Raw genomic sequence first — 26,777 nt, forward strand, 5'->3', positions numbered from 1 at the left:
CATTCGGATGCTCATTCGACGATCTGCACGCACAATTTGGTTGATTTTGGTCACTGTTTCCGGAGTTGAAACAATGACTGGGCGACTTGAGCTCTGGTCATCTTCAGTGCTCTCTCGGGCCTCACTGAAGCGCTTGCACCACTCAAAAACACGCACACGAGATAGAGAGTTCTCCCCATAGGCCTCTTGCAACAATTTATTACACTCAGTCGGAGTCTTTTTTCAATTTAACGAGAAATTTGTGATTGAAATGTTGCTTCTGTTTTTCGTCACACATGGTTTTCAGCACGAGAAAAAAACACATTCGTTTCAAACAGCTATGGCACAAATACTATAATAGTGAGGAAAACATGTTTTGGTACGTGAATATAGAAGATTTCCAGAAACCCAATGCACTACTCGTTTTTTCCCCACCCCTCTAGGGCCCCCTCTAGGCGCGCAGTCTCGATATTTAATAGACGGACCTCGTACAACATAGCGGCATTCAATAGTATGATTCACACACTATTGAATATTCCAGAACTTTCCAGAAAGCAAAGAGAACTGATTTTCATAAAACAATTTGTTATCAACAACGGTTACGAGGTTACGTGGTGGAGGTTACGAGGTTGATTGAATTCTTTCTAAAAAACTACAGAAACGAACTCTGAACCAGGTCTATCCAGTTTCAAAGAATGATACTCTAACTCTATACAGATGCATCGAAGACCAAATGAAACGGGAGCTGGAATATACCGAGCGGATAGAAATCTAAACTACAGCTATCCGCTAAGACTATACACATCCGTCTTTCAGGCGGAAGTGTATGCTTATTAAATTGAGACCTCAAAGAAATGAGCGGATCAATAATTTTACAGACAGCAAGAGCGCACTAGGGGCTCTGACAAACCCGAAGGTGACATCAAAACTGGTCTGGGAATGCCATGAAGAACTGAATGAACTTGCAAATAGGAACAAATTAATTTTGTACTGGGTGCCAGGGCATTCAAGAATCACAGGTAATGATAAAGCTGATGAATGCGCTAGACGCGGATCATCAACGTCATATGTAGGTCATGGACCACCTCTGGGGGTACCAAAATCATTGGTACAAAACCAGATTAGGACATGGACCAATAAGAAGCATACAGAGTACTGGACAAAAGTACCTGGCAACAATCACAGTAGAACCTTCATTAGGGAACCGTCCGAGAAAAGAACCGAAGAACTACTTCAATATAGTAGGGATCGACTCAGAATAATTATAGGGTTACTAACCGGTCATTGTCCGCTTAGAGGACACCTGAATAAAATGGGGCTGTACAACGGAGACCTCAGCAGGAGATTATGCAACGAAGGGATAGAAACAGCTCTACAAATCTTATGCGAATATATGGACGTACAAAATGACGCCCAGAAGAATATGACGAACATCCAACACGGAACCTGTACAAACTAGTACAGGGAACGAGACTGATGGAATGGGTGTCATGAGAAGATGGGAGAATAAACGCAATGAGACCAAGAGGCTGCAGTGTTTTCTGGAGACTTGGACTGAATGGACAAGTCAGACAGCTCCCAAGGTACAAAAAAAAAACTCTAACTTTGGTGATCCTACTGATAATATCGCTCGTTTTTTAAAAAACAAAAAATTGGACGTTGCCTACAGAAAATTTGGGTATATAAGTTGACTTGTGGTTCTTGTATGCACTGCGATTCTTGTCTAAAATTTAATATTGGACACACGGGAACATCTTCCAAAAGAATAAAAGTAGTTTTTTGAAAGGAAAGACCAATCCAACATTCGCGAATCATCTTTTGATGAAGAGACTCGAGTTCAATCACGATTATGACGTATTGCATTTGGAAGAGAAAGATTCAAAACTCGACCTTTTGAAATGTTTAGAAATCAATAGATGTAAAAATTAGGGATTATTGCTCAATAATCAAAAAGATTTGAATTGTTACCCTTTATTGAATTTAGTTTGCAACGAGGAAATTGGTAATTAGGACAGATCTTGAAATTGGTAAAATGATAGCACAGGTAAAAATTGTTATTCGTTATTCTCCAGTCTTATGAGTGGCCACTAGATAGGTAAATAGTTTAGGTAATTGATTTATCATGAAGAAATTTGGCAGGTTGGAATATTCATTATGATTCAAACTACAAGACAGAATTTGTACAAACAGTATTGTGACGCCTGAAGATGTTATAGCGAAACACGTGTAACGATTTTGTAAACTTTCAAGTGGAAATGTTACATTAAAGTGTTTTTTAAATACGTTACAATGGATTCTCATCAAATATCGATTAAATCTAAAGAAATGAACTTTAAACGTCCAAGCCAGTTTCGAATATACCTACACGGTAGGTTAAATGGACTGACGCCTATCAGAAAACAACTACTCCCCTGGCTAATACCCCGAAGGGCGTTGGATTATACCCTACATGCGTCAGTGCAGGAATCTTCACAGAAAATTTCCTGCATATGCAATTGGCATTACAACTGAAAGAGTCGGGCACACTTGCAGACCGGTTTCGGGCTCATTAGCCACTCATCAGTGCAAGATAGTGGCCACATCATCGACCTAAAGTCAATGATATTCCATAATTGAAAATCGGAATTCTTTCAGAGTATTTCATTCCTCTTCCTAAGTTGGAGCGAAACAACAAAATGTCACTCCATCTAGTGGACGAGGTACTAACCAACTGCATATCTGTAATTTGCCCGATTTCTCTGAATGAGGAAGAAAAACTTTCTTTTTAGTCAGTGGGCTGTACTTTCGGATTTAATTCAACGCCCGTGGGCTATGCTGTCGGATATAATCCAACGCCCTTCATGGTATTAGCCAGGGGAGTAGTTGTTTTTTGATAGGCGTCAGTCCATTTAACTTACTATGTAGGTATATTCGAGACTGGCTTGAGCGTTTAAAGTTAATTTCTTTAGATTTGTTTAGTGCCGGTCTTCAAGCATAGCCCCCTGACTAATAAGAAATATCGATTAGTTCTATCATCATATTTAAATGACATATTTCAAAACATTTTCACTTGTCAGACAAAGCAGCTTCTTATCTTTCGAATTTCAAGATTTATTTTCACATATAGTCAGTGGGCATACTTGAAGACTGGCTATAAATGAAAGCATCTAACTGAAGGAACACTTTATTCAGGCCAGTCTCAACTCCCTACACTGTAGATCGGATATAATCCAACGCCCTTCGTGGTATTAGCCAGGGGAGTAGTAGGTGTCACTTTTAATGGACTGACACCTACAGTGTAGGGAGTTGAGACTGGCCTGAATAAATTGTTCCTTCAGATGATTTGGTTCAAGATTTATTGAAGAGATGTATTATTAAATGCTGCTAGAAATATTGAATTGTGTGGAGGCATTTGTGAAATGTTCCACCGCATCAAGATACGAAAAGATGGCATAGGTACACCGCAATGTATATTTTTGAGGAGCTTTTATAGAGGTAGAAACATTGAAATGCTGGTAGAGAAAGATTGATTCTGTGGAATTATTTCACGAAATTGGGATACAAAGGAAGACAGATGAGCTCAACGTTTACTTTGGAGGACCTTTTATAGGAAAAGATACTCTAACCACATTCTCACCATCTTGTGCTTATTATAACAAAATTGAAAACGTACATTCACGGAAAACTGAATGTTCAGAAAAGATAAAAGAAGCAATATTGAGCAAGGGAACATAAAGAAGTCGGTTGGGGCTAGATCTGATGATCAAGCAGTTCCAACCATTATTCGTGGATCTTCGCCATGCCAACCGTTGAGGTGTGAGATGGTTCGTTGTCTTGGTGAAACAAGTTTTTCTTTTTCTGCCAATGTGGCCGTTTCTCCGCGAGTTCTGCCTTCAGCTTGTCAAGTAATGATGCATAGTATGCTCTTTCAGTGGGTTTCCTTTTTAAAGATAATCAATTGAAATAACTTCGTGACTATCCCAAAAAAACAGTCACTTTCCCAGCCGAAGAAACAGTTTCTGCTTTGTTTGGAGCCGGTTCCTCTTTTGCAGTCCACTGTTTGGACTGCATTTTTGTTTTGGGCGTATAGTTGTGTATCCAATGGTGTACAGTAATCAATTGGCGCCGAAACTCGGATTTATTGCGCCAAGAGAGCGTTGGACATGTTCACATCCTCTGCCATCTCTCTCACCTCAACTCGGCCGTCGTCTAACACCATTTGTTGAACTTGGTCGATGTTTTCATCGATAGTTGCAGTTTTTGGACGTCCCGAATATCCGAATATTAATCGTCTCCTAAGCTTTTACAGACACGTTTAAATTCAGCTGCCTAAAATTTCACTGCAGTAAATAATGGTGCGGAGTCCCCATACACAGCATCCAACTCATTTTTGATTCACGTAGACGTATTGTCTTTCAAAACAAATATTTAATGACAGCTCGATACTTGGTTTTGTCCATTTTCATAGAAACCCTCACACCAACTCACTCAAACGACTGTTACATAACAACTGCGCGTCCAAAATGTCTGAAACTTTGAGTGACTGTCAACATATAAACAACGAAATTGACTAGCTTTTATTTATGAGTGCTGCTATCTTCATGTTGAAGTCGAAAACTTTTGAAATCACCCTCGTAAATGAGTAGTATTGGCAATACAACTTTACAGGAGAACATTTGAAGTATGGAAAGTTTTGTAATATTCATTAACCCTGCACACAAGATTTGGGCTTCACAAAAGATAAAATCCGATTCAATGATGTAGAGAAAAAAACGAACAAGACAAAAACTGAAAATGTAATCGATATACTTGGACTTCGTTCGTGTTTCAACGTACTCGTACTTGCCGAATATATACAAAGGGTGTTTGGAGAGCAGGATGAAGTGCTAGAAACTTGGACCTGAATTTTTGAGTGAAACTGAATGAAACTGTCCTGACGGAATCAGAAATGAAAAAACCCCGAAAATTACTTCTGTAGAAGTAGAAGTACTGAAGAGTATACTATTTTCATTTCATTTTACGTCCTACATTTATTAATTATTATTATAATTTTGAAATTTCACTATTTCCATTCCATCTAAATTTTACAAAAAGAGTAAGAGCTCGACTCTTTCCGGAGCATCAATATACCTTTCGACAACTTCATGCCCCAGTATGAGATCCGTATCATTGAGATTAATTATTTCTGTTCAATTCGCTCAAATTTTGTCATCAGTTTTCCTTTTTTCTCCTGAATCTTAGCTGATGAGTAGGGTATCTTGAAAATTTTCAAATATTCATGTTCAAACTGCCATTTTACTTATCTATTCAAACAAAAGTTATTAGAATTATTTGAATAAGATAAAACTAAAATACAATAGTATAGTTCAAGCAAACGATACAGTGCAAACCACCTTCCAACAGCTCCCCTTTAATAATGTAGTTAGGGAACTAACTAATTTCGTTATACAATAATCATTTCTGATAATATAAGAATCACAATAACTGTATAATATATATTTAATAAAAATATATAATAAATATTTCGTTTATATAGGTGAGTGGGAAAGTAGGGATTCAAATAACAGGGTGATAATTGAAAATACTTCTTAATACTACTTACTCATATATATATATATATATATATATATATATATATATATATATATATGCCAGAAGATGGCAAATGAGACTTTGCCGAAACGTTGTGAAAATAATCCTTATGGGGAGAAAATACACAGAACACGGAGCGAAACCCGAGAAAACTGTCGTCATTTAAATCAATAATTAATTTATTTCTACCATTAATATGGAAGTGTTCAATCTTCATATAGTCTTTTTCAAATAAAATTACTTTTTTAATCCTTTGCTGCCAGTCTTCTTCGGTAATATTAGATACTTCTTCTTTATCTTTATTACCATCTTATCAATGCTTTGTTTCAATTTTCCCCAAATCAACTCGATGGGATTGAAAACACAAAAATAGGGAAGTCTCAGTATGGTGTGTCCATACTTTTCAGTAATACTCTCAAGGGTATACACTTTTTCATTTGTTTTTGTCTGTTAAACTTCAAGTAGTTGGTTTTTGGTATAGTAATCTTCAAAATAAAAATTTTATCCATTAAAAAACTGTGTATTTCATCATTCCTCGAATTTTTATTCGGTACTTTGATGAGCAGTCGCGAATGATAGGAAGCGTTATCAAGGTCAAGAACTGATACACTATTCGCATCCAAATTTAGGATCAATCTATTCAATCTATTCCCCGAAAATATTAGCTTCCATGTTCTTATGGTAGTCAACATTGTAGTTCTCAAGTTTTTTACACATAATTTCAAAGAATTCGGAACTCATCCCTTGCTTCCTCCGCAATGCATAATAAAATTAGTCGCGATCCTTTATTTGCAGGTATGTTAGGCGTACACATTTTCGAACCATCAGTCCACCCTTTCGTAACTGTATCGTGAGTGTCAGAGTAAGTTTCGTCCAAATAGAAAATTTGTCGTTGTTCTTGTCTTTATTTAGTTATTTGTCCTAAGTATTTGTTACGCAATTCCACTATTCTTCTGCTTTCCACAACTGCGTAACGTTTGTTTATTATTTTAAATCTAATTCCTAGTTTCTTTATCCAATTCTGAAGAGTTTTGTCACAGCAGCTCACGTTATGACCGGAAGTATTCAATTTCTTCCTTATGATTTCAGTTGTAGGAATCTCATTGGCTTTTATTGATGAAGATCTAAAAGGTTTTGGTAATCCTGTATCACATCGCGTCTTGCGTTCATAAAGTTTGTTTTTGACTATTTTACGTACAGCTGAGAAAGGAATTTCGGTCAGATCTGGTGTTGCTTGTAATAGTTTGTTTCCCTCGAAACCAAAACAGATAACAAAAATTTCAAGTAATTATAACTGCATCAACATCGAATTTCAACACTTAAATCGCGATCAGTTCCTGAACTAATAACCATCACCTCAGTCCCGATTTCTATTCGTCACCATAACATGCCTTCAAATTTAATTTTATGACTCTTCAGCCAATCATAAATCTCGGTTAGTAAAAATTATCCAATATACACCGCCAATTCTTCAGTACACGTGGACTATTTCGCAGCCGGTTCATTTCTATTTATTGGTTTTTTGGCCTTTGAGAGTGCCGACAAATTTAAGTGTGCACAATAACGTTTACTTCGACTATACCTACAGTTTTACCGAAAGGTAGAAAATTTACTATTTTGAGAATATATTCATTACTTCATAAATGAAAGAAACTCAACAAAAGGTAAATATTGAAACTAGCAAGTGAATAAAGCACAAGTTTATCGTCCCTAAAAACGAACAAGCACCTTACGCTAGTCGCACACACACACCGATTTTGGACGGCCAGTATAAAATCGGCCGATATTTTATTGGTAGCGGGTGCTTGCACACTCACCGGATTTTTATCGGTCAAACAATCAGTTGCTTTGTTGTCGTAATTAGCACGCACTACCAAAACGAAATTAATGCGTAGTAACTACAATTTCTCCGAGCATTCGAGACTGGAATGGTCGATAAAAAACCGGTGAGTATGCAAGAGTGTATTTAGTCATGTACGCCACTACTTCCCGGTACTGCCGGCGATACAGTGGCAATGGACGGCTGCTCACCGGTATTTTACCGGCGACGATCACCGGTCGGCGTGTGTGCAAGGTCCCGTTCCCACATGTGGTTCACTATTGGAATTTGGACGACCAGTACAAAGTCGGCCGTCCAAAATCGGTGTGTGTGCAACTAGCGTATATTTAGTTTTGAAATCTGTGAAATTTATTTGTTTGCGGGAGTTGGGGACATAATTATACCTTTGGCAAATTTGGTACCTAAAAGACCGTCTAAAAATTTCTGTTTTGAATTTTGGCATTGTGAGTATATTTTCATATGGAATATTCAAGTTATGGATATCTATCTGTACGATATGTAATTTTCTTATGGAAATATGAGGGTTTTTTGTTTATTGTGAAGTATCTTATTTCTGTTATCAATGCATCTGTCCTTATATATGCTAAGATCTCAAAAACCACGAAACGGATTTTGATGCGGGTTTTATAAATAGTTAGAGTGATTCAAGAGGAAGGTATTGGCAAAAAATAACACCGATAGTGATAGTAGCAATAGCCCCTTTCCCTTACAATTCCATTATCGGTGGAATATCATCTAGAGAATTATCCAAGACTATTTATTTGATATATGTTAAAGGAGGGCAACAGTGATTTTGCATTACAAAAACCTATATTCAGAAAATGCATTTCTGAAACAATTTATCCATATTCAATTACAAAGAGAGGTTGAAGTAAAACTAAACAAGAAATAGATAACGAATAGTTCTCTTTTTCTCTCCCTTATGTTCCAAATAAGACCGAGATTGAATTGAAGGGAGCACCTCAACTGCTCGCAATACTGCACATCAATCCTTTAAATCTTAGGGTATCGTGTGTACGAAGTCAATTCGAATCATAAAAAGTTAATAGTTACCGATTGTCGGCAGTTTCTTTGTATGGCAATGGCGGCGTTGTATAGTTTTATTTAAAATCATTGTTTTTGTGTAGGGGTTTTATATGGTATTAACTAGTAAATTTATCAGACCCGGAACATTATTAGTCTATTCATTCAGATGTTCGGATTGACTTCGTATAGACTATACATAATATGAGCATTCGAATGAATATATTAAATGACTCACTAACTAATTGTTACATTCATCAGGTATTTTGGTTATATCTTCCATCTTGCCAATTTTCAACACGTTTTGCTGATTATTTAGCTTAGCAAATTTTTTTCCAATAAGTGTCCATACTTTTCCAGCCGATCCCACCAATTTAGAAGCTTCCCCAACAATTTCCATTTGCTCCTTAGTAAGATCCTCTCTAATCACCAATTTGCTCGCTTTTAGGAGTCTTTTATTATTTATTACACACGAGATTTTTGAAGTAGTTCTTGGAAAATCTCACCATCATTGCCCTACTTTTATTCCTTTCTTTCTTTCCCAATCGGTAGCAAAATTCCATGTTGGAATCATCTATTTTCAGTTTTAGTTTATTGTTGAATATATCTAAAACAGTTTTAGTGAAGTCTTCATTAGGTTTTGTTTCGGTAACACCATACAACCTCAAATTTCTACTTTTTTCTTTCTGTTCCTGCTTTTTCTGCTGATTCACCAAACTATTGATAATCTCCTCCTGTTGCTGAAGTTTTTCAACCATATTTTCATTTTCCCGTTTCAATTCACTGAATTTTTCATCATATTTTTCCTCGACTATTTGGGTTATCGTTTCAGTTAGTCGACTTATGAAATCATCTGCTGCGGTGCACAATTTAGTAACAAGATTCTCTACAATTAGGTGCAATTCATCCTCGCCCTCACTGCTCTGGCTTTGTTTTCGTGTTTCTCTATTCATGACTGAGACAGAACTCAAACTTACGACAGTTGAGATGAATCGATCAATTTCACAACACTTTTGTTACTTTCACCACAATTCCGAAGTTTAACAAATTTTCTTTACCAATTTTTCACCAACGGTTATCACTCAAAAATTATGGTAACAGACTTTATGTATCTATTGATTATAAAATATACCGAGAATGAAATAGTACGTTAATTTTATTCCTTTATTAATAATTTCATTCATTCATGTTTCGACACACTACCAACTTTCATCAGACATGTTTAACAATTATGAAAAACATTTGTTGCACACTCTCCACACGGCACACTAGATATTAGTTTGTATTATTACTTTGTAACACAAAATCCAGGTTTCATGATTCATTATAAAAACGACTGTTCCTTCATCATATATGTTTTTAAAATTATTAGAACTTTGACCGCAAATTAAATGAAGATAAGATTATAATTTTTGGAGTCATGAATTAATAGAAAGGAGGTTTCGCACTCGACGTGTTATAGTCCGGTCAAATTAGACCAAAAATAAGAGTAAAGCTACCTAAATTCCCACCAAGCTGAAAATCAGTAAGATTGTTTAAAATATGATTAAAAATAAAATTTGAAAATTTCCAATCTTTCCCCTGTATGGAAAAAATTTTATTCAAGGTCAAAGGTCGAAAAAATTAATTGTTCGCGATTTTCAGCGAAACGGTAAGTTTTATCATAAAAATACTCCAGACAGAAATTGTAGATCATAAAATTATCTACAAAAATGTATCAATACTTTTTTTCCTACGAGAATTACATCAACGTCCAACACGGTTCCCATAGAAAGAATGCTGAGTCTACGAAAGCGTACACCGGAAGATAAGCCGACTTGCGAAGATTCCAGGGAACTGGCCGGCATTCATAATCAAACTTTCTTACTGTAAAGACGTACCTTTGTCTAATAATTTTGTTGTACTAAATAAATTGATTTTTAAAAAAAGGACTTTGAGTGTTCGATAAGTTATTTGGCGCAGTCGGTAGGATAACCGGGATTGATTCGTATCGAACGGACAATTTTCGTATCAACGATTAATCGGTTATCGAACAGTTGGTGCTCGTTTGTTAAGGTGTTTGAAACGAAGTGGCTCCTTGGATATCAGGACACCCAATCTATCGAAGATTCGTGGAAGGCCCCATTAGCAGTGAACCAACGAAATTTGGAACCAATATTGTCCAAATTTGCAAGGAATACTACCTGGTGAAGACAAAATTGTGAATCCAGAAGTTGACCTTATAGGATAATGCTCAGAGCCTCAATTTATTTAATGTGAGTACAACTTGATGTCTATTGAAAATTTAACAACAATTCTTGAAAATTTATCACTAGATATTCCTTCAGCTGACTCCTATCACCCATACCAATTTCCAAATATTTCAATCGAACCAGTTAGCATAAATTTTGAACAAAAAATGGCACAACAATTCAAACCAGAATACTTAAACTGTGTCCCTCAATTTGACGGAAACCCAAATGATCTGAACAGATACATTTCAGTTTGTGACAGTATAATTAGAACATTTTATGATGCTCAGAATCCTGACAATTTTCAGAACACTTATTTGTTGAATTCCCTAATTTCAAAATTGACAGGAAATGCCAAATTAATTATTAATATACAGAATGTTTCTACATGGGATGACCTCAAAGCCACCCTGTCTAGAAACTTTGCAGACCAAAGAGATGAAACTTGCCTTAATAGGGACCTAGTAATGATGCGGCAACAAAATAATGAAAAACCTCAACAGTTTTATGACCGTTGCCTCAATCTGCTCAATTTACTTTGTAGTTATATAGATTTGCATGAGGTAGATGATGCTTCAAAAATTTTAAAGAGAACACTTTACAACAACCTAACTCTAAAAACATTTTTATCAGGGTTGAAAGAACCATTAGGTACTACTATCCGTTGTATGAGACCGAAATCACTTAATGAAGCATTACAATTAGTCACTCAAGAAGACAACATCCATTATTTCCAAAATTATACTAGCAGAACTTTAACCAGAGCAACTCCTGTAAACATTAGACCACCGTTACAACAACAAACTCAACCTGTTCAACAACAAAGATATTTTAATCCCATGCCAAGACAACCTTTCAATAATCATACTCAAAATAACCATTTCCGGGCGCAAAACAACTTCCCATCGCAACCAATTCCCATTCACTCGAAGCCAATCAATCAGCCACAAAAGTTCTTCACCAACTCACAAGTTTTTGGTAATAATCAGCAACAAAAACAAAACGTTTTCAAACCAAATCAAAATCGAACATTTCCACGACCTACCCCAATGAGTGTTTCCACTCGACAAACTTCAAACAACTTTCAACAAAATTCGCAAGGCTTCTTTCCAAGACAACCCCAACAAAAAAACTTTATTTCTGAAGAGCTATATAATACTGAATTAAATCAAGATGATAATTTTTCAGTAGATGACCAAAGTCAGTTCTGCCCCACTCACTCAGTAGATGACCAAAGTCAGTTCTGCCCCACTTACTCATTCGATGACCAAGGTCAAGGTCACGAAGAAAAAGCTTATTACGATTATTGCGAAAGTCAGCAGGTTCAGAATTTTGACGAAAACCCGCATTTTGATAAAAATTTTCAGAACCTGCCTCCAATGAACGACCAAACATAAATCCACAAATTATTCCCTTCAATACTTCCAATTCAGGAGAATTGCCATATATTTTATTACCTGACTATAATCTTAAGCTTTTAATTGATTCTGGGTCCACTAAATCATTTATTGATCCAGATATAGCCTTCAAAATTTTTCCAAATGCTATTAGAAATGACCCCTTTATAGTCTCTACTGTCTTTCAGAAATCAGCTCATAAACATAGTGCAATGGTACCTGCTTCAGAAATATTCAGATTACCAGAATCCCAAAACTTAAAATTCTATTTGTTCAAATTTCATAATGTATTTGACGGTTTGCTAGGACTTGACAATCTGAAACTGCTTCAAGCGAATTTGAACTTCAGTAAAAATCTTCTTGTAACTCCTTACACCCAAATCAAACTGAAGTACCATAAAACTCAAAACAATCTTAATTTAATCACAGTTGCACCCCGAACAGAACAAGTTATACAAATAAAAACTTCAATTGCTAAAGGTGAAATAATAATACCCCATCAAAAATTTCACAATTGCGAAATTCCGGAATGCTTAACGTTAGCAAAAAATGGCAAAGCATTGACAACAATCTTAAACAATACAACATCTCCCGTAGTCTTGGATTTTTCAGAACCTATTTCAGTAGAAAAATTCAATCGAAAATTCATAGAAGAAGTAAATTTCAATAATTTCGATGATTCCGAAAAAACGAATTTTGACTTCACTAATTTTCGCACAGACCACCTAAACGAAGAAGAAAAACATTACATCTTCAACTTATGTAAGGAATTTTCTGATATCTTCTATCAGGAAAACATGCCCCTTACTTTTACAAGTAAAATTAAACATAACATAAAAACTTTCGATGAAACTCCTGTTTATTCCAAATCTTACAGATACCCATTCATACATAAACAAGAGGTTGAAAGTCAAATTAAGAAAATGTTAGACCAAAAAATTATAAGACCTAGTAACTCACCCTGGTCATCACCGATTTGGGTTGTGCCCAAAAAGGCGGACGCTTCTGGGAAGCAAAAATGGAGGGTAGTCGTAGACTACCGAAAACTCAATGAAAAGACAATCGACGACAAATACCCACTTCCAAATATTACTGACCTTTTAGACAAACTAGGGAAGTGTCAATATTTTACTACCTTAGATCTTGCAAGTGGATTTCATCAAATCGAAATGGACGAACAAGATATTGAAAAAACAGCTTTCAATACTGAAAACGGACACTATGAATATCTGAGAATGCCGTTTGGGCTGAAAAATGCTCCAGCCACCTTCCAACGTGTGATGGATAACATTCTTCGCGGTATTCAAAACGAAAAATGTTTGGTATATCTCGATGATATAATAGTCTTTTCAACTTCCCTGCAAGAACACATAGAACGGTTACGATCTGTGTTCCAGAAACTAAGAGAGTCTAACTTTAAAATACAGTTGGACAAATCTGAGTTTTTGCGTAAAGAAGTTGCCTATCTAGGCCATATTGTCACCCCTAACGGAGTTAAACCTAACCCCGATAAAATAATTGCCATAAAAAATTATCCATTGCCAAAAACCACGAAACAAATCAAAGGATTTCTCGGACTCCTTGGCTACTATCGGAGATTCATCAATAACTTTTCTAAAATCACAAAACCTTTAACGAAATGTCTGAAGAAGGGAGCGAAAATCGAACATGATGAAGAATTTCTTTCATGCTTCGAGACTTGTAAAAATCTTTTGATAAATGAGCCTATCTTGCAATATCCCGACTTCACAAAACCATTTAATTTGACCACCGATGCAAGTAATGTTGCATTAGGCGCCATCTTGTCCCAGGGACCGATAGGTAATGACTTACCCGTGGCGTATGCCTCGAGAACGCTGAATGATTCAGAACAGAATTATTCGGTTATTGAAAAAGAACTGTTGGCAATCGTTTGGGCTACGAAATATTTTCGCCCATACCTGTTTGGACGGAAATTTAACATTTTAACTGACCACAAGCCGTTACAATGGTTGTTTTCGCTAAAAGATCCAAATTCGAAACTATTGCGATGGCGTATTAAACTCGACGAGTACGATTATAATATAATTTACAAAAAGGGCAAACTAAACACAAATGCAGACGCCCTATCACGTATAGAAATTCACACCAAAGAAACAAGGACTTTCTGGGACGAATTAGACGAAATACTCGGAGATGCACGTTTAGCTCCTCAGTCTACAACTTTTGGTAACCAACCAAATCCTATCCATCCAGTCCTAGGAACCCCTGAATATCAGCCCTCTTTTGATATCCAAACCATCGGAGATCCTTTGCCAGACCTAGACGACGTATCTGTTATGGTAAATGTAGGCGATGATGCCGTTGAGAATAATACTGACAGACTCAACGAAGACATTGCCTCAATTCAGGTTTCACCTGACGTAGAACCGCCAATGAACACCCAATCAGAACCTCCTGATCAGCCAGGACCCCCTGCCCAAGCAATACTTCTCAACCAACCAATATCTCTCAACCAACCAGAACCTCCTGATCAAGCTGAAAATGACCAATCGGAACTTCCCATACAAATAGAACCACCAGTAGAAGACGATAACACGGTACATACCAATCAAGAACAAAATCCTGTAGTAGACATACCGATCTCTGAAACTGCGGTTAATTATGGTCAAAATCAAATTATTTTCAGTTCAACCTTACATAGTCCCGCTAAACCAAAAATTACTATATTATTTGGTAAAAAGAAACGAATTACTGTACAAATATCGCAGGAAAAATTCGAAGAAGACATTATTAAATTTGTTACGGAATATGTATCCCCTAATGTTCAATATCACATATTCTTCGAAAAACCCAATGACTACGAACGTTTTTCTGCCGTAATATCAAAAAATTTTAAATGGCCATCACTTAAATTCAAAAAATGTAATTCAAAGCTCATAGATGTCACTTCAAAAAAAGATGCCGAAGAAATTATTAAAAATTATCATGAAAGCAAAACTAATCACCGCGGAATTGATGAAACCGAACAAAGAATCAAAAGTAAATATTATTGGCCATTCTTGAAAAATTCAGTCCAGACCTATATTAACGAATGTGAGATTTGCCAACAAAGCAAATATGAGAGAAATCCTATTAGAATGAAAATGAACATAACCCCTACCGCGACAAAGCCTTTTGAAATAATTCATCTCGATACGTTCACTATAGAAAAATCAAAATTTCTAACTATAATAGACACGTTTTCTAAATACGCTCAAGCGTACTACCTAACATCAGTGAATGGAACGGAAATTGTAGATAACCTAATACAATTCTTTTCCCATCACGGAGTGCCCAAACAGATCATAGTGGATAACGGTAGTGAATTTAAAAACTTTGTAGTCCTTGAACTACTAAAATTACACAAAATCAATGTTCACTTCATATCCCCTGATCACCCACAGTCTAACGGAATGATCGAAAGGCTCCATTCCATGCTAATCGAACACATCCGTTTACTCAACACCCAAGGATACCTAAAATCACCTGCTAAAATGAAAATGAAATATGCAATTTTAGCATATAACAATTCAATTCATTCAACCACGAAATTAAAACCCATCGATATCATCAATGGTCATATCGATAACGAAAATCCCTTCAGCGTTGATATTGACCAAATCCTGCTCAATGACTATATAAATAGTCATAAAGAGAAAACAAAAATCCTTTACTCTAAAATCAACAGAGACCTTGTTCGAAATAAAGAAAAAACCATCGAAAGAGTAAATAAAAGCCGTGACGACCCCGCGATCTTTGAACCAAATCAAACTGTTTTTGTCAAAAAACATCAACGTCAAAAGAACGCTAATAAATTCAACAAGCCAACCACTTTGAAAACGGTAAATAATCAGTCTAAAACAGTTTCGACAAACTCCCAAGAAAAGGTTCATATGGACAATCTAAAACGTCCTCTTAAGAAAACATACAATTTCTAAGTTCAACATTATATATTATTTCAGATTTCCTGTTGTCTTTGGACTTCATGAAAAAATTACTGTAAGAAATTTGGAAAATAATCCAGGCCTAATCCCACTGAAACTAGGAACCGCTAAAATCGAAGAATACACCCACACTCTGATTCATTATTATGATCTGTCTCCGATTATTATCGAAATCAATAAGCTTCAATCACAATCAAATGTACTGATGAGTACTATTACAAAAAATAAAGATTATCTCCATGACACTTCAAATTACTTGAAAATTTTGACATTTACCAAAGAGAAAGTAGAAAGTAAATTGAAAGAAATTATACCCCATCCTCAACGAACAAAACGAGGTCTCATCAATGGTATAGGTTCAATATTTAAGTCTATCACTGGAAATCTTGATTCCGCTGATGGCGAAAGATACGAAAACCTGATCAGAGAACTTCAAGATAACCAGAGTAAATTGAGTAACAGCATTAAAAAGCAAAACAGTCTAACCATTGATTTGATAAATAAATTCAATGACACAGTTCAACAGATAAGTCATAATGAAAAATTGTTGGATTCAAAGATTCGACAAATTTTTCACATAATAAATCAAACTACATACAGAGAAAATTCAACTTTTATCAAGGATATTTTGATTCAAATCATAAACATGTATGAAATAATCAATTCAATATTGCAAGATGTCGAAAATTCGATCTCATTTTCCAAATTGAAAATAATGCATCCAAGTATAATACAAACGGCTGATCTTTATAAGGAACTACTGAAGATTCAAAAAGAGTTAAAACAAGAGCAACTACCATTTTCAGTGACCTTAGATAACACGCTCATGTTCGAAAATATAATAAGAATCAAAAGTTACATATTGAATAATAAAATTACCTATATTCTAGACGTTCCTATCATGCATCCTTATTCTTTCGAATACTACCATTTATATGCCATACCCACTCCCACAAGGAGTCAGTTTAAGGCTATAATTCCTCGAAAAAGATATTTATTGAGAAGTCAGTTGTACTATACATTCCAAAACGACGAATGTCTACGAGTTTCACCGCAATTCTATACTTGCAAAAAATTACACCTTCAAGAAGTCGAAAAAAACAACCCAGCATGCGAGATTCAGATGCTGAGTGTACAGAATATAACATCTTGCAATCGAGTTCGAATAGAGCTCACCAAACCAATCTTCAATAGACTGGAAGATTCCAATCAATGGATCGTATTACTGCCATCCATGGAGACCCTTAAGTTCATCTGTGAAGAACAAGAAGAGATTTTAAAACTCACCGGAACCTACTTAATAGAAATTCCAGTAGGTTGCCAAATAATCTGCCAGAAGGAAATAATCGCCAACGATAGAATTTCTACAGTCCCGAAACAGCCAATCCTACTGCCTGATCTGAGCCTAGAAGTCGAATCCATTCCAAACCTGAATTCCAGCCTTCAGTTAGAGGATATTAAACTGGACGAACTTCATGAAATTAAAACTCAAATTATTAATAATCAACCAGACGTGTCATTTGGAAGAATTTCACACACCCCTAGTTTGTGGACAATAGCTATTTACTTAGTATTGTTCACAGTATTGCTGTACATCTGTTATAGGAAGCTGATATTGCCATGGTATATCCATAGACGACCCAGTCAAGGCTCAAGAGGAGACATAGAACTTTCCGATGTTCAACTCCCTCGCTAACCCTCCGGAGTTGAATTTTGTGGGGGAGGAATTACATCAACGTCCAACACGGTTCCCATAGAAAGAATGCTGAGTCTACGAAAGCGTACACCGGAAGATAAGCCGACTTGCGAAGATTCCAGGGAACTGGCCGGCATTCATAATCAAACTTTCTTACTGTAAAGACGTACCTTTGTCTAATAATTTTGTTGTACTAAATAAATTGATTTTTAAAAAAAGGACTTTGAGTGTTCGATAAGTTATTTCGAGCCACCGTTTTTGAGATATAACGATTCAAAAAGTTGTAAAAGTTGTAATCGTCTCGGTTCATAATTGGCTCACCGGCGTAACGCAGCATGTGACAGATCACATTTGATGACACATAAAGAAGAAATGACACACATCCTTATTGCAACTCTATTTTGTGAAAAAGTTTGAAATATTGTTTTACTATTACAATTGTTGTGATATCATATAGATATGTTATGACGTAGTAGGACTATGTTACATAACATCTCAAAATTGTTGCTTGATTGCAACCTTAAGGCGGTTTTCCACTAGACGGATGTAATATAAAAATAAAACATTAGCAAATTACAAAACAGTAATTTTGTTTCCATGGAGATCGAGCCCACTTGATTTTTTTGACTCCAAATTTGAACTGATTCAAAATGGACAATTCCAATACTTCGTTTAAGCACGAATACTGATTCATTACCCTTTGAAAAAAATATTATTTTTCCAATTGTGATTATATAACCAATGGATAAAATCATATCTGAGTGTATTGCAAATTTTGTCATTTCGTGCTAGTGTTGGTCATTTTGGAAAAAATAGATAGAGTGAAAATTATTTTCTGTATCGTACGGTATGTAATTTAAAACAGAATTAGTTGTTTCGGATAGGAAATGATTATTTTTAACGGTTTCACGAAAAAATATTACTTGCAATTGCCATTTCAATATTTAGGTCGTCATGATTGAAGAGCATATTATAACTTCAGAAGGATACATTTATTGGGAATTCAGATTGAGAAAAATTTATTTTCTGGATCACCCTATAAACGTAGGTATGAAGAGAAATCGTTGCGATTTTTCCCGGAAAGAGTACTGAAATATAAAGTTTCGATTTTTTGCACGTTGCAATTTCCCAGGTATTCCAAAAATATTCTCTTTGTTGTGGATGTGATAACGACCGTGATACTATGATTGGAAGTTTATTATTGACCCTTTCTTGCACAAGGCACAAGGTAACATTTTTGTTAATTTTTTTTGTTAAATAGGGAAGCTGGATTTTTTTTTGTAGAATGGCTGATCAATTTATACCTCAAAGAAGTAACTAACTACAAGTAACTGAAGGAGAGATTGAAGTTTAAACATTTTTTGGAGAATAATAATTTACAATTGATACCCCGTTGAAGTAACTAACTGAAAGTAACTGAAGGAGAGTTTGAAGTTTAAACATTTTTTGGAGAATAATTTACAATTTATACTCCATTGAAGTAACTGACTGCAAATAACTGAAGGAGAGATTGAAGTTCAAACATTTTTTGCAGAATGACTTACAATTTATACTCCATTGCGTAGCTAACTTCAAGTAATTGAAGGATAGATTGAAGTTTTAACAATATTTGTAAAATAATTTACAACTTATACCTCATTGAAGTAACAGACTACCAGTAACTGATGTAGAGATTGAAGTTTAATTTTTTTTTGTTGAATAACTTATAACTCATACCCGTTTCAAGTAACTAACTACAAGTAACTGAAGAAGAGATTGAAGTTCCAAACATTTTTTGTAGAATAACTTACAATTTATACCCCATTGAAGTAACTAACTGCAAATAACTGAAGGATATATTGAAATTCACACATTTTTTGCAGAATGACTTACAATTTATACCCCATTGGGTAAAGTTTGAACAATTTTTGTAGAATAACTTACAATTTATATCCCACTGAAGTACCTAACTACAAGTAACCGAAGGAGAGATTGAAGTTTAAACATTTTTTGTAGAATAACTTACAAATTATACCCCATTGAAGTAAGAAGTAACTAACTACAAGAAACAACTTATTGGTCATACAAATACATCGTTATGACACGAGTTTATTTTTCAACTCGGATAAACTTCTTAATCTTGTATTATCTAATGGTTTGCTTCTATACTTGAAGTGCAATAAAATATTATTTTACTATTACCTTTTTAAAAACTATCATTGCGATTTGAATTACTTTAAGACATGAAAACAACTGATTACTTCGTCTCCGAAAAATATCGACTCGGAAAATTCAGATCTTTCACAACAATCCAAATTGTATGAAGCGCATGCGCTGAAGAAACACGGAAAATCCATAACGGGATTTGATTTAAGAACACCGACTGGGTGACCCTGTTTAACTTGAAAATGTAACCGCTCATAGTTTTTCAAAATACATCTGATATATTTTTCAGAACAGAATAAAAAAAATGTCTTTTGTTTGAGACTTCGACATGAATGATATTGCCGTCATATTTAGTAGCAAATATTGAAATGGCTTTATTTATTATACAATGAGTAGTTCACATAGCGAATAATAAATGAGGTAAATGTTCAATTTTCGAGGGATACGTACATTCAATTAGCGATTTTTTTATTTTTTATGTTATACACTTGTCTCGAACATATGTTCATGGTTTCAGCTGCTTAGCATGTTTAGTTTGTTGGTAAGAGGCATACGTTTCTTGCTCGTAATTTTTTGGCCAAAAACAACACGATAATCATGCCTCAGCCACCGTTTTCACCAGATTCGGCTCCCTGCGACTTTTTCCTGTTTCCAAGATTGAAGAGACCTATGAAAGGACGGCTTTTTGCGACGATTGAAGCGGTCAAAATAGAAATTGATGAATGAATGAATATTCATTGAGAAAAATTAAAATCACCCCTTACTTTTTAAACAAACCTTGTACAGTAGAATTAATTGTTGTACGAAGAATTGTTGGATATTCAGAGTATGTAGTTGTTTTTCAACTCGGCCGAAACTAATGTATGAATAATTAAAGTAAAAAATAATAGTAACGCATTCAACTAACACTTGATTGTTACCGAACACTTCACAAAACCGCAACACGTGTTTTACTATACAATATCTTATGTCATGGCACGGTTATCTATTAGTTTAGATCTCAAAACATTGGTTCACAGCACACCATTTTAAATTTGTTTGTGGCTACAAGTTTTTAGACTGTTGTCTACTGATATTTTTTACTGACGTTTCGCTGGCACGAGTGGCTGGATTCTTCAGAGGTCTAACCAGAAAATTTGAAGGAGTTGATTGCTGGATTACATTTGTGTTTTATTACCCCTCCTGAGTTGTCTTGGGTACTGGCTTAGAAAATAAAGGAAATATGATCTGGCGGTTCGTCAAGAGGATTCTTAGTACCGGCTGCGTGCGGAATTAGTGGAGGTTTGACCTGGAGCTTCAGTGGAAATCTCCGAGGAGATAGTCTATGGGGACAACCTCCACGAGTTCCCAGGAAGCAACTGCATTCAACAGTAAGTGCGATGGTGTCATATTGAAAAAAACATTTATGGCCTTCTTGCTTATCTGAATAATTTGAACTCTAATAAATTAACGTTGATTTATAAGTAAAGATATAATATAATAATAAATATTTGGAGCAGAAAATCCTAACAGTTACGAAATCGGATTGCCTGGATAATATTTGGTTAACTAATAGCATTTTTATATATATTTCTTACAAAAAAATGAATAGTTAATAATAATATATTATATATATATATATATATATATATATATATATATATATATATATATATACAGGGTGTAACTGAATAAGTGGAAAACATTTGAGGAGGTGATTCCTCATCGAAAAAAAGATCGGATCTTTCATATAAAGAAATTTCATTGGAGCATCCCTTGTTAAGATACAGCCTCTTAAAGGGGTAACATAAAATTTGTATAACAATTTTTTTTCACAAGAACTAAAAAAGTTATAATATTGAAATTAACCTAACGTTTTGTACTACCAAAAAGACACTTAGCCAGAAATTTATTTGGTTTACCCCGTGGTTGTAAGGGGTGGAAAGCGCAACCTTTTTGTATTATTATTTGTTTACCATTTAAAAATTTATTTCCGATAGCCTGTTTCATTCTAAACAAAAAATGTATCTTGGGTTTTCTGCCCAAAATAAACCAGTTCGCAGCAAAAAATTATTTTAGGAACAACTACAGAGATACATCGTCATAAATGCGAAAATACGAAACTAATCTATCTAGTAGGTCGCTATTAGCGATAGTGACAATTAAATTGGTATGACGCTGTCAGTTTGTGAATTTTCGAAATTGAATTAATACTAATTGTGTGTTGTTGTTCTGTTCTCAATTTGTTACTTTAATAATTCACTTGTTATTAAAATGGCATACACAAATGAGGAAATGGCTGATATGCATTAAGTTTACGGTCTGTTGCAGGGGAATGGGCTAGAAGCTCCTAGAAGATATGCTGAAATGTATCCTCAACGGCAGCATCCTTCACATAGAATATCTGCTCGACTTCATCAACGATTACGAGAATATGGTTCATTCGACAAAAGAACGCAGGATTGTGGTCGCCATCGAGAAGTACAAACACCACAGCTTGAGGAAGCAGTACTTAATTTGATTGAAGAACAACCTACTACCAGTACTAGAAAGATTGCTTTCCAGCCAAATGTTGATCATGTGACGATATTTCGAATTTTAAAGGAACAACTGTTATACCCTTACCATCTGCAACGAGTACAGGCACTGTTACCGCGAGACTTTCCGAACCGTCTTGAATTTTGCAATTGGATGCTGGAAATGGTTAGAAGAAATTGTGACTTTCTGAAGACGATAGAATTCACAGACGAATGTAGTTTTTCTCGGGACAAGATTTATTAATTTTCATAATTTCCACATATGGGCTGATGAAAACCCTCACGCTATTGTCGAAACTAACCATCAAGAACAGTTTTCTCCTAACGTGTGGCTCGGAGTTATTGGGGATGATTTAATTGGGCCTTTTCTACCTCCTCGATTAAATGGTGAGGCATACGTTCAATTTTTAAGAGAAGTGCATCCAGTACTGCTGGAGGAAGTTCTTTGGGCGTCAGAAGGGATATGTTTTTTATGCATGATGGGGCTCCCGCCAATTTTAGTCAAGTAGCACGTCAGCATTTAACTGAAACATATGCAAATCAGTGGATAGGTCAGTGAGGACCACAGAACTGGCCCGCTCGATCCCCGGATCTCAATCCTCTCGATTTCTCTATTTGGGGCCATTTACAGCATTTGGTTTATCGTACTCCTGTTCGCGATGTAGATGACTTAAGAAACCGCATCATCGATGCGTGCAGGGTAATCAGAGAGACTCCAGGAATATTTGAGCGAATACGTGGGTCAATGCGCCGACGTCTAGACGCATGCGTAATGTCTGAAGGTAGACATTTCGAACATTTACTATGATTTCTACATGTTGTGTGTCAAAGACACACTGAGAGTATTTTTTTTGACGAAATTTTTATGTTTTTTTTGTTCTGGTTATAAATAGGTATGCGGTTAGCAAAGCTCTCTTGTAGGATAAAAAGGTCTTCTTCAGTAACCCAATTCTTGGAGGGACATTTATTGCCTTGATATTCAAATCGAAATGATATATATGTATGTTCGACATATATGTTTTTTTCGTTAACCAGTTGTTGCACCCCTACGAACCACAACCCTCAGAAGTCGAAACTTGTGCGAGCTAAGGACTAACGAGGTCTTACCTTGTGTGATTCCTAACACGGGTTGGACGATAACAAGTGAAAATCGAGCGTTCAGCCTGAGGCTTGAACCATCCACTCACATATCGGTCGATTGACTGAGTGAACAAAGCACCCACGTCGAACCGCCCGGCTACCGACCGACCGATATATAAATACATTGTAGAACTAGTCAAAACTAGCATTTGAATTTTAAATTTTGTGGAGGTCATTCCAATCCTGTTTCACCAAGGCATTTTTAAAGTTACAATAATTGTTTTGTTCGTTACAGTGTTCCCTTGTATCAGAAACATTTTTATTTTTTGTGCTTTGAAGAAAGTCTAAGTACATTTCTGTGGTTAGAGTATGAGATTCCATTTTTTCACTTTTCATCTTATGCTGTTTGCGAAACAATCTGAACACAATGAAGCTATGTTTGCCAATTTAGAATTGTAGGTTCAACCTTTGTTTGAAGGCGGTTGACAATGTTTCATGGTGAATTTTATTAGTACGAACTTCCATTGTTTAATATAATATGAAATGATTTGAAATCCCTGGAAGAACCAATACAATTGAAAATTAAAATGAATAGCTGAAAATAACAATATTAGGCAAAAAAAAACCTGGAATGAAATTACAATAAAATAAAATACAAGCAAAAAATTGAGCATTGAAGAATTGAACAAAAAAAAGAAATAAAAATTGAAAGATTTCAAGCCAAGTTACTTCACGACGCGACGTTTCGATTGTAAGTGATGCCATCGTACTGGTATTGGTTCTTCCAGGGATTTCAGATCATTTTATATCATATCCCAAATATATCACATACAAGGCGTTCCAACGAAAACTCGACCCCCCTCTGAGTCATAAACGGACGTGTAATCGAAAATTTCGAAGGACACGTCAATTTTTATTTCAAGGGGACAAACTCTGATATGGACATTATACCCGAAACTTCACCCCCCTGCGGTCAGCGACTACCCCCTATTTTTCACTGGCATGGGGGTAGGGTGATACATTATTTGAAAGGTCTTTTGACCTTCTATTACCTCTTTAATTTTTTTCGAAATTGGTTCATTCGTTCTTTGGAATTTTCGATTACACGTCCGTTTCTGACTTACACGGGGGGGGGCAAGTTTTCATTGGAACGCCCTGTATATCATAAACCAACTATTTAAAGTTCTTTTTTCACAGATGTGGAATACTTCTGAGAAGTCTACAGTAGAATTCCAAATGAATCATTATAACAATGCTGACATCTATTTAAAGTCCATACTTTTTGAGTAATTAGAGTTTCCTTTCTAGAAAAAGACAATACTTGACATTTAGCAATGGTAAGATTCAAACGATTATTTGAACACCAATCAAATAACAAATATAATTCATACGGTAAGTCTAAGCAGCATGCATAATTTTGAATATTTTAAGAAAAAAAAAGCGATTTATTTCCAACAGGAGTACCCAGTTAAAGGGAATGCTATTATTACAGAGTATATATGAAATAATTATTAAAAAAAAATGGAATACAGAAATTTATAAAAGTAAATGCTAAAACAAAGTATATATAAAATATTCGTATAAGTAGAATTTCAAAAGAGGAATGAAAAATTGAGTATTTAACACAAAAAGTTACAAATCATGCAATGTAGCAGTTCTGACACAAATGTTAGTTGTGTCAGAGAGTCGAAATGAATATCGCAGTGTTCCCAGATTTTATTGAAGCTACTGCACATAAAATTCAATGGTGATCGTAGCATTACATTTGTGCGTGATGCTTCGCAATAGAATTTCAGATTGTGTCGACCTTCACTTCTTGGTACTAAGAAATTGATCGCGGGTAAAAGAACCGTACTGTCAATATTGTTGTTTAGTAATGTATGCAGGAATTTTATGCCAAGAATAACTCTCCTATTTTCCAAAGATGTCATATCAAATCGTGTCAACAAAATGTTATGATCGATGCCTCTCGTGGGGTATTGACCATCAACTTTTAGACATAAGTATTTTAGGAACTTCCTTTGCACGATCTCAATTGATGTTTTTGGTAGTCGTAAACTGGATTCCATAACACAGAGTCATACTCTAACTTAGATCTGGCATACGCAAAATATAGCAATTTTAAGGTGGCAATACCTTTAAGTGTTTGCCATTTCTGTAAATGAATCCAAGCATCCTATTTGCATCAGCAGTCATATTCCTTATATGTGTTGTAAATGTTAATTTACTGTAGTATGTTATACCAAGATCTTTTATCTCATGTACGCGGATGATTGTAGTTTTGTTGATTGAATAATCGTACATTAAAGTTCGCTTTTTTGTTGTAAATGATATTATTTTACATTTAGATACGTTCAGTTGTAGACGATTATTATTACACCAAAGTTTGATTACATCTAATTCATGTTGTACACGTTGGCGGTCAGTAATGTCGTCGATTTTATAATATGGTTTCAGGTCGTCTGCAAATAGTAGGCTAGGAATATTCAAAGAGGTTGCATGGTCATTAATAAAAATAAAAAATAAAAGAGCTCCAAGAATAAAACCTTGTGGTACCCCAGATGTAACTACGTACTGGGTCGATTTGAAAGATTCATATTCGACGAATTGTTTTCTGTTAACTAAATATTATTCAATTAGAGTGAGCAGTTGGTTAGTTAGGGAGTCCCAATTTTGTCAATTTGCTGAGAAGAACGTAATGGTCTATTTGATAGAAGGCTTTTTGAAAGTCTAAATAAACAACATCGACTTGTTTTTGCTTGTCCAGGTACGTACAGAGATATTGATTTAAAGCAAGATTTGTCATACATGATCTTTGTTGTACGGAACCATGCTGAGTAGGAGAAATAACTTTTTGAATATGGGAGTACATAACATTTTGCACACGTATCTCGAAGAATTTAAAAAAGTTACATAAAATTGAAATTGCCCTGTAGTTTGTGATATCGCTAGAGTCCCTTTTTTTAATATCGGACAAATTCGAGCCGTTTTCCACTGCTCAGGGAAGGCACAAGTTGATAAAATTAAGTTGAATATGCCTATTAGGGGTATAGAGAGAACGTCGATACAGTCCTTTATTACAAGACTAGGAACATTGTTAACGCCTGCGGTGATTTTATTTCGTAATTATTTTGAAGCAGTAATAGTATTGATTTTAGAGAAGGCAGGGATGTTTAATATATCTAAATCAGAATCATGAGAATTTTCACGAAGCATATTCTTGTCCGAAACCAAGTATACACTTCTGAAGTACTTGGCGAATCCATAGACAATGTCCCTAGGCTTATCAAATACCTCATCATCAAGGTTCATTATACCCTGTATACGCGAATGA

At 35.3% G+C, this 26,777-nt stretch overlaps 2 protein-coding genes across 7 annotated transcripts in view; one reads left to right on the top strand and one right to left on the bottom strand.

Annotated features, from left to right (window-relative positions):
- The window catches only part of LOC111511484 (uncharacterized), an 86,505-nt gene that overhangs the window by 46,315 nt on the left and 13,413 nt on the right, over window positions 1-26,777 (top strand). The window lies entirely within an intron of this gene.
- Window positions 1-26,777, bottom strand: part of stac (C2 and C2B_Munc13-like domain-containing protein staccato) — a 137,811-nt gene that overhangs the window by 21,330 nt on the left and 89,704 nt on the right. The window contains exon 1 of one of the 6 annotated variants that reach the window (XM_074174368.1): window positions 9,706-9,753. The exons of the other annotated variants lie outside the window; for them this stretch is intronic. Coding sequence (XP_074030469.1) covers window positions 9,706-9,738 — 33 coding nt within the window. The 5' untranslated portion in view covers window positions 9,739-9,753. Of the gene's footprint in view, window positions 1-9,705; window positions 9,754-26,777 lie in introns of those variants that run through there. 6 annotated transcript variants of the gene reach the window in all.

Source organism: Leptinotarsa decemlineata, unplaced genomic scaffold (assembly GCF_025532065.1).
Source record: "Leptinotarsa decemlineata unplaced genomic scaffold, Ldec_3_MD MMD2_tig00000576_RagTag_RagTag, whole genome shotgun sequence".
NCBI classification, from domain to species: Eukaryota; Metazoa; Arthropoda; class Insecta; order Coleoptera; family Chrysomelidae; genus Leptinotarsa; species Leptinotarsa decemlineata.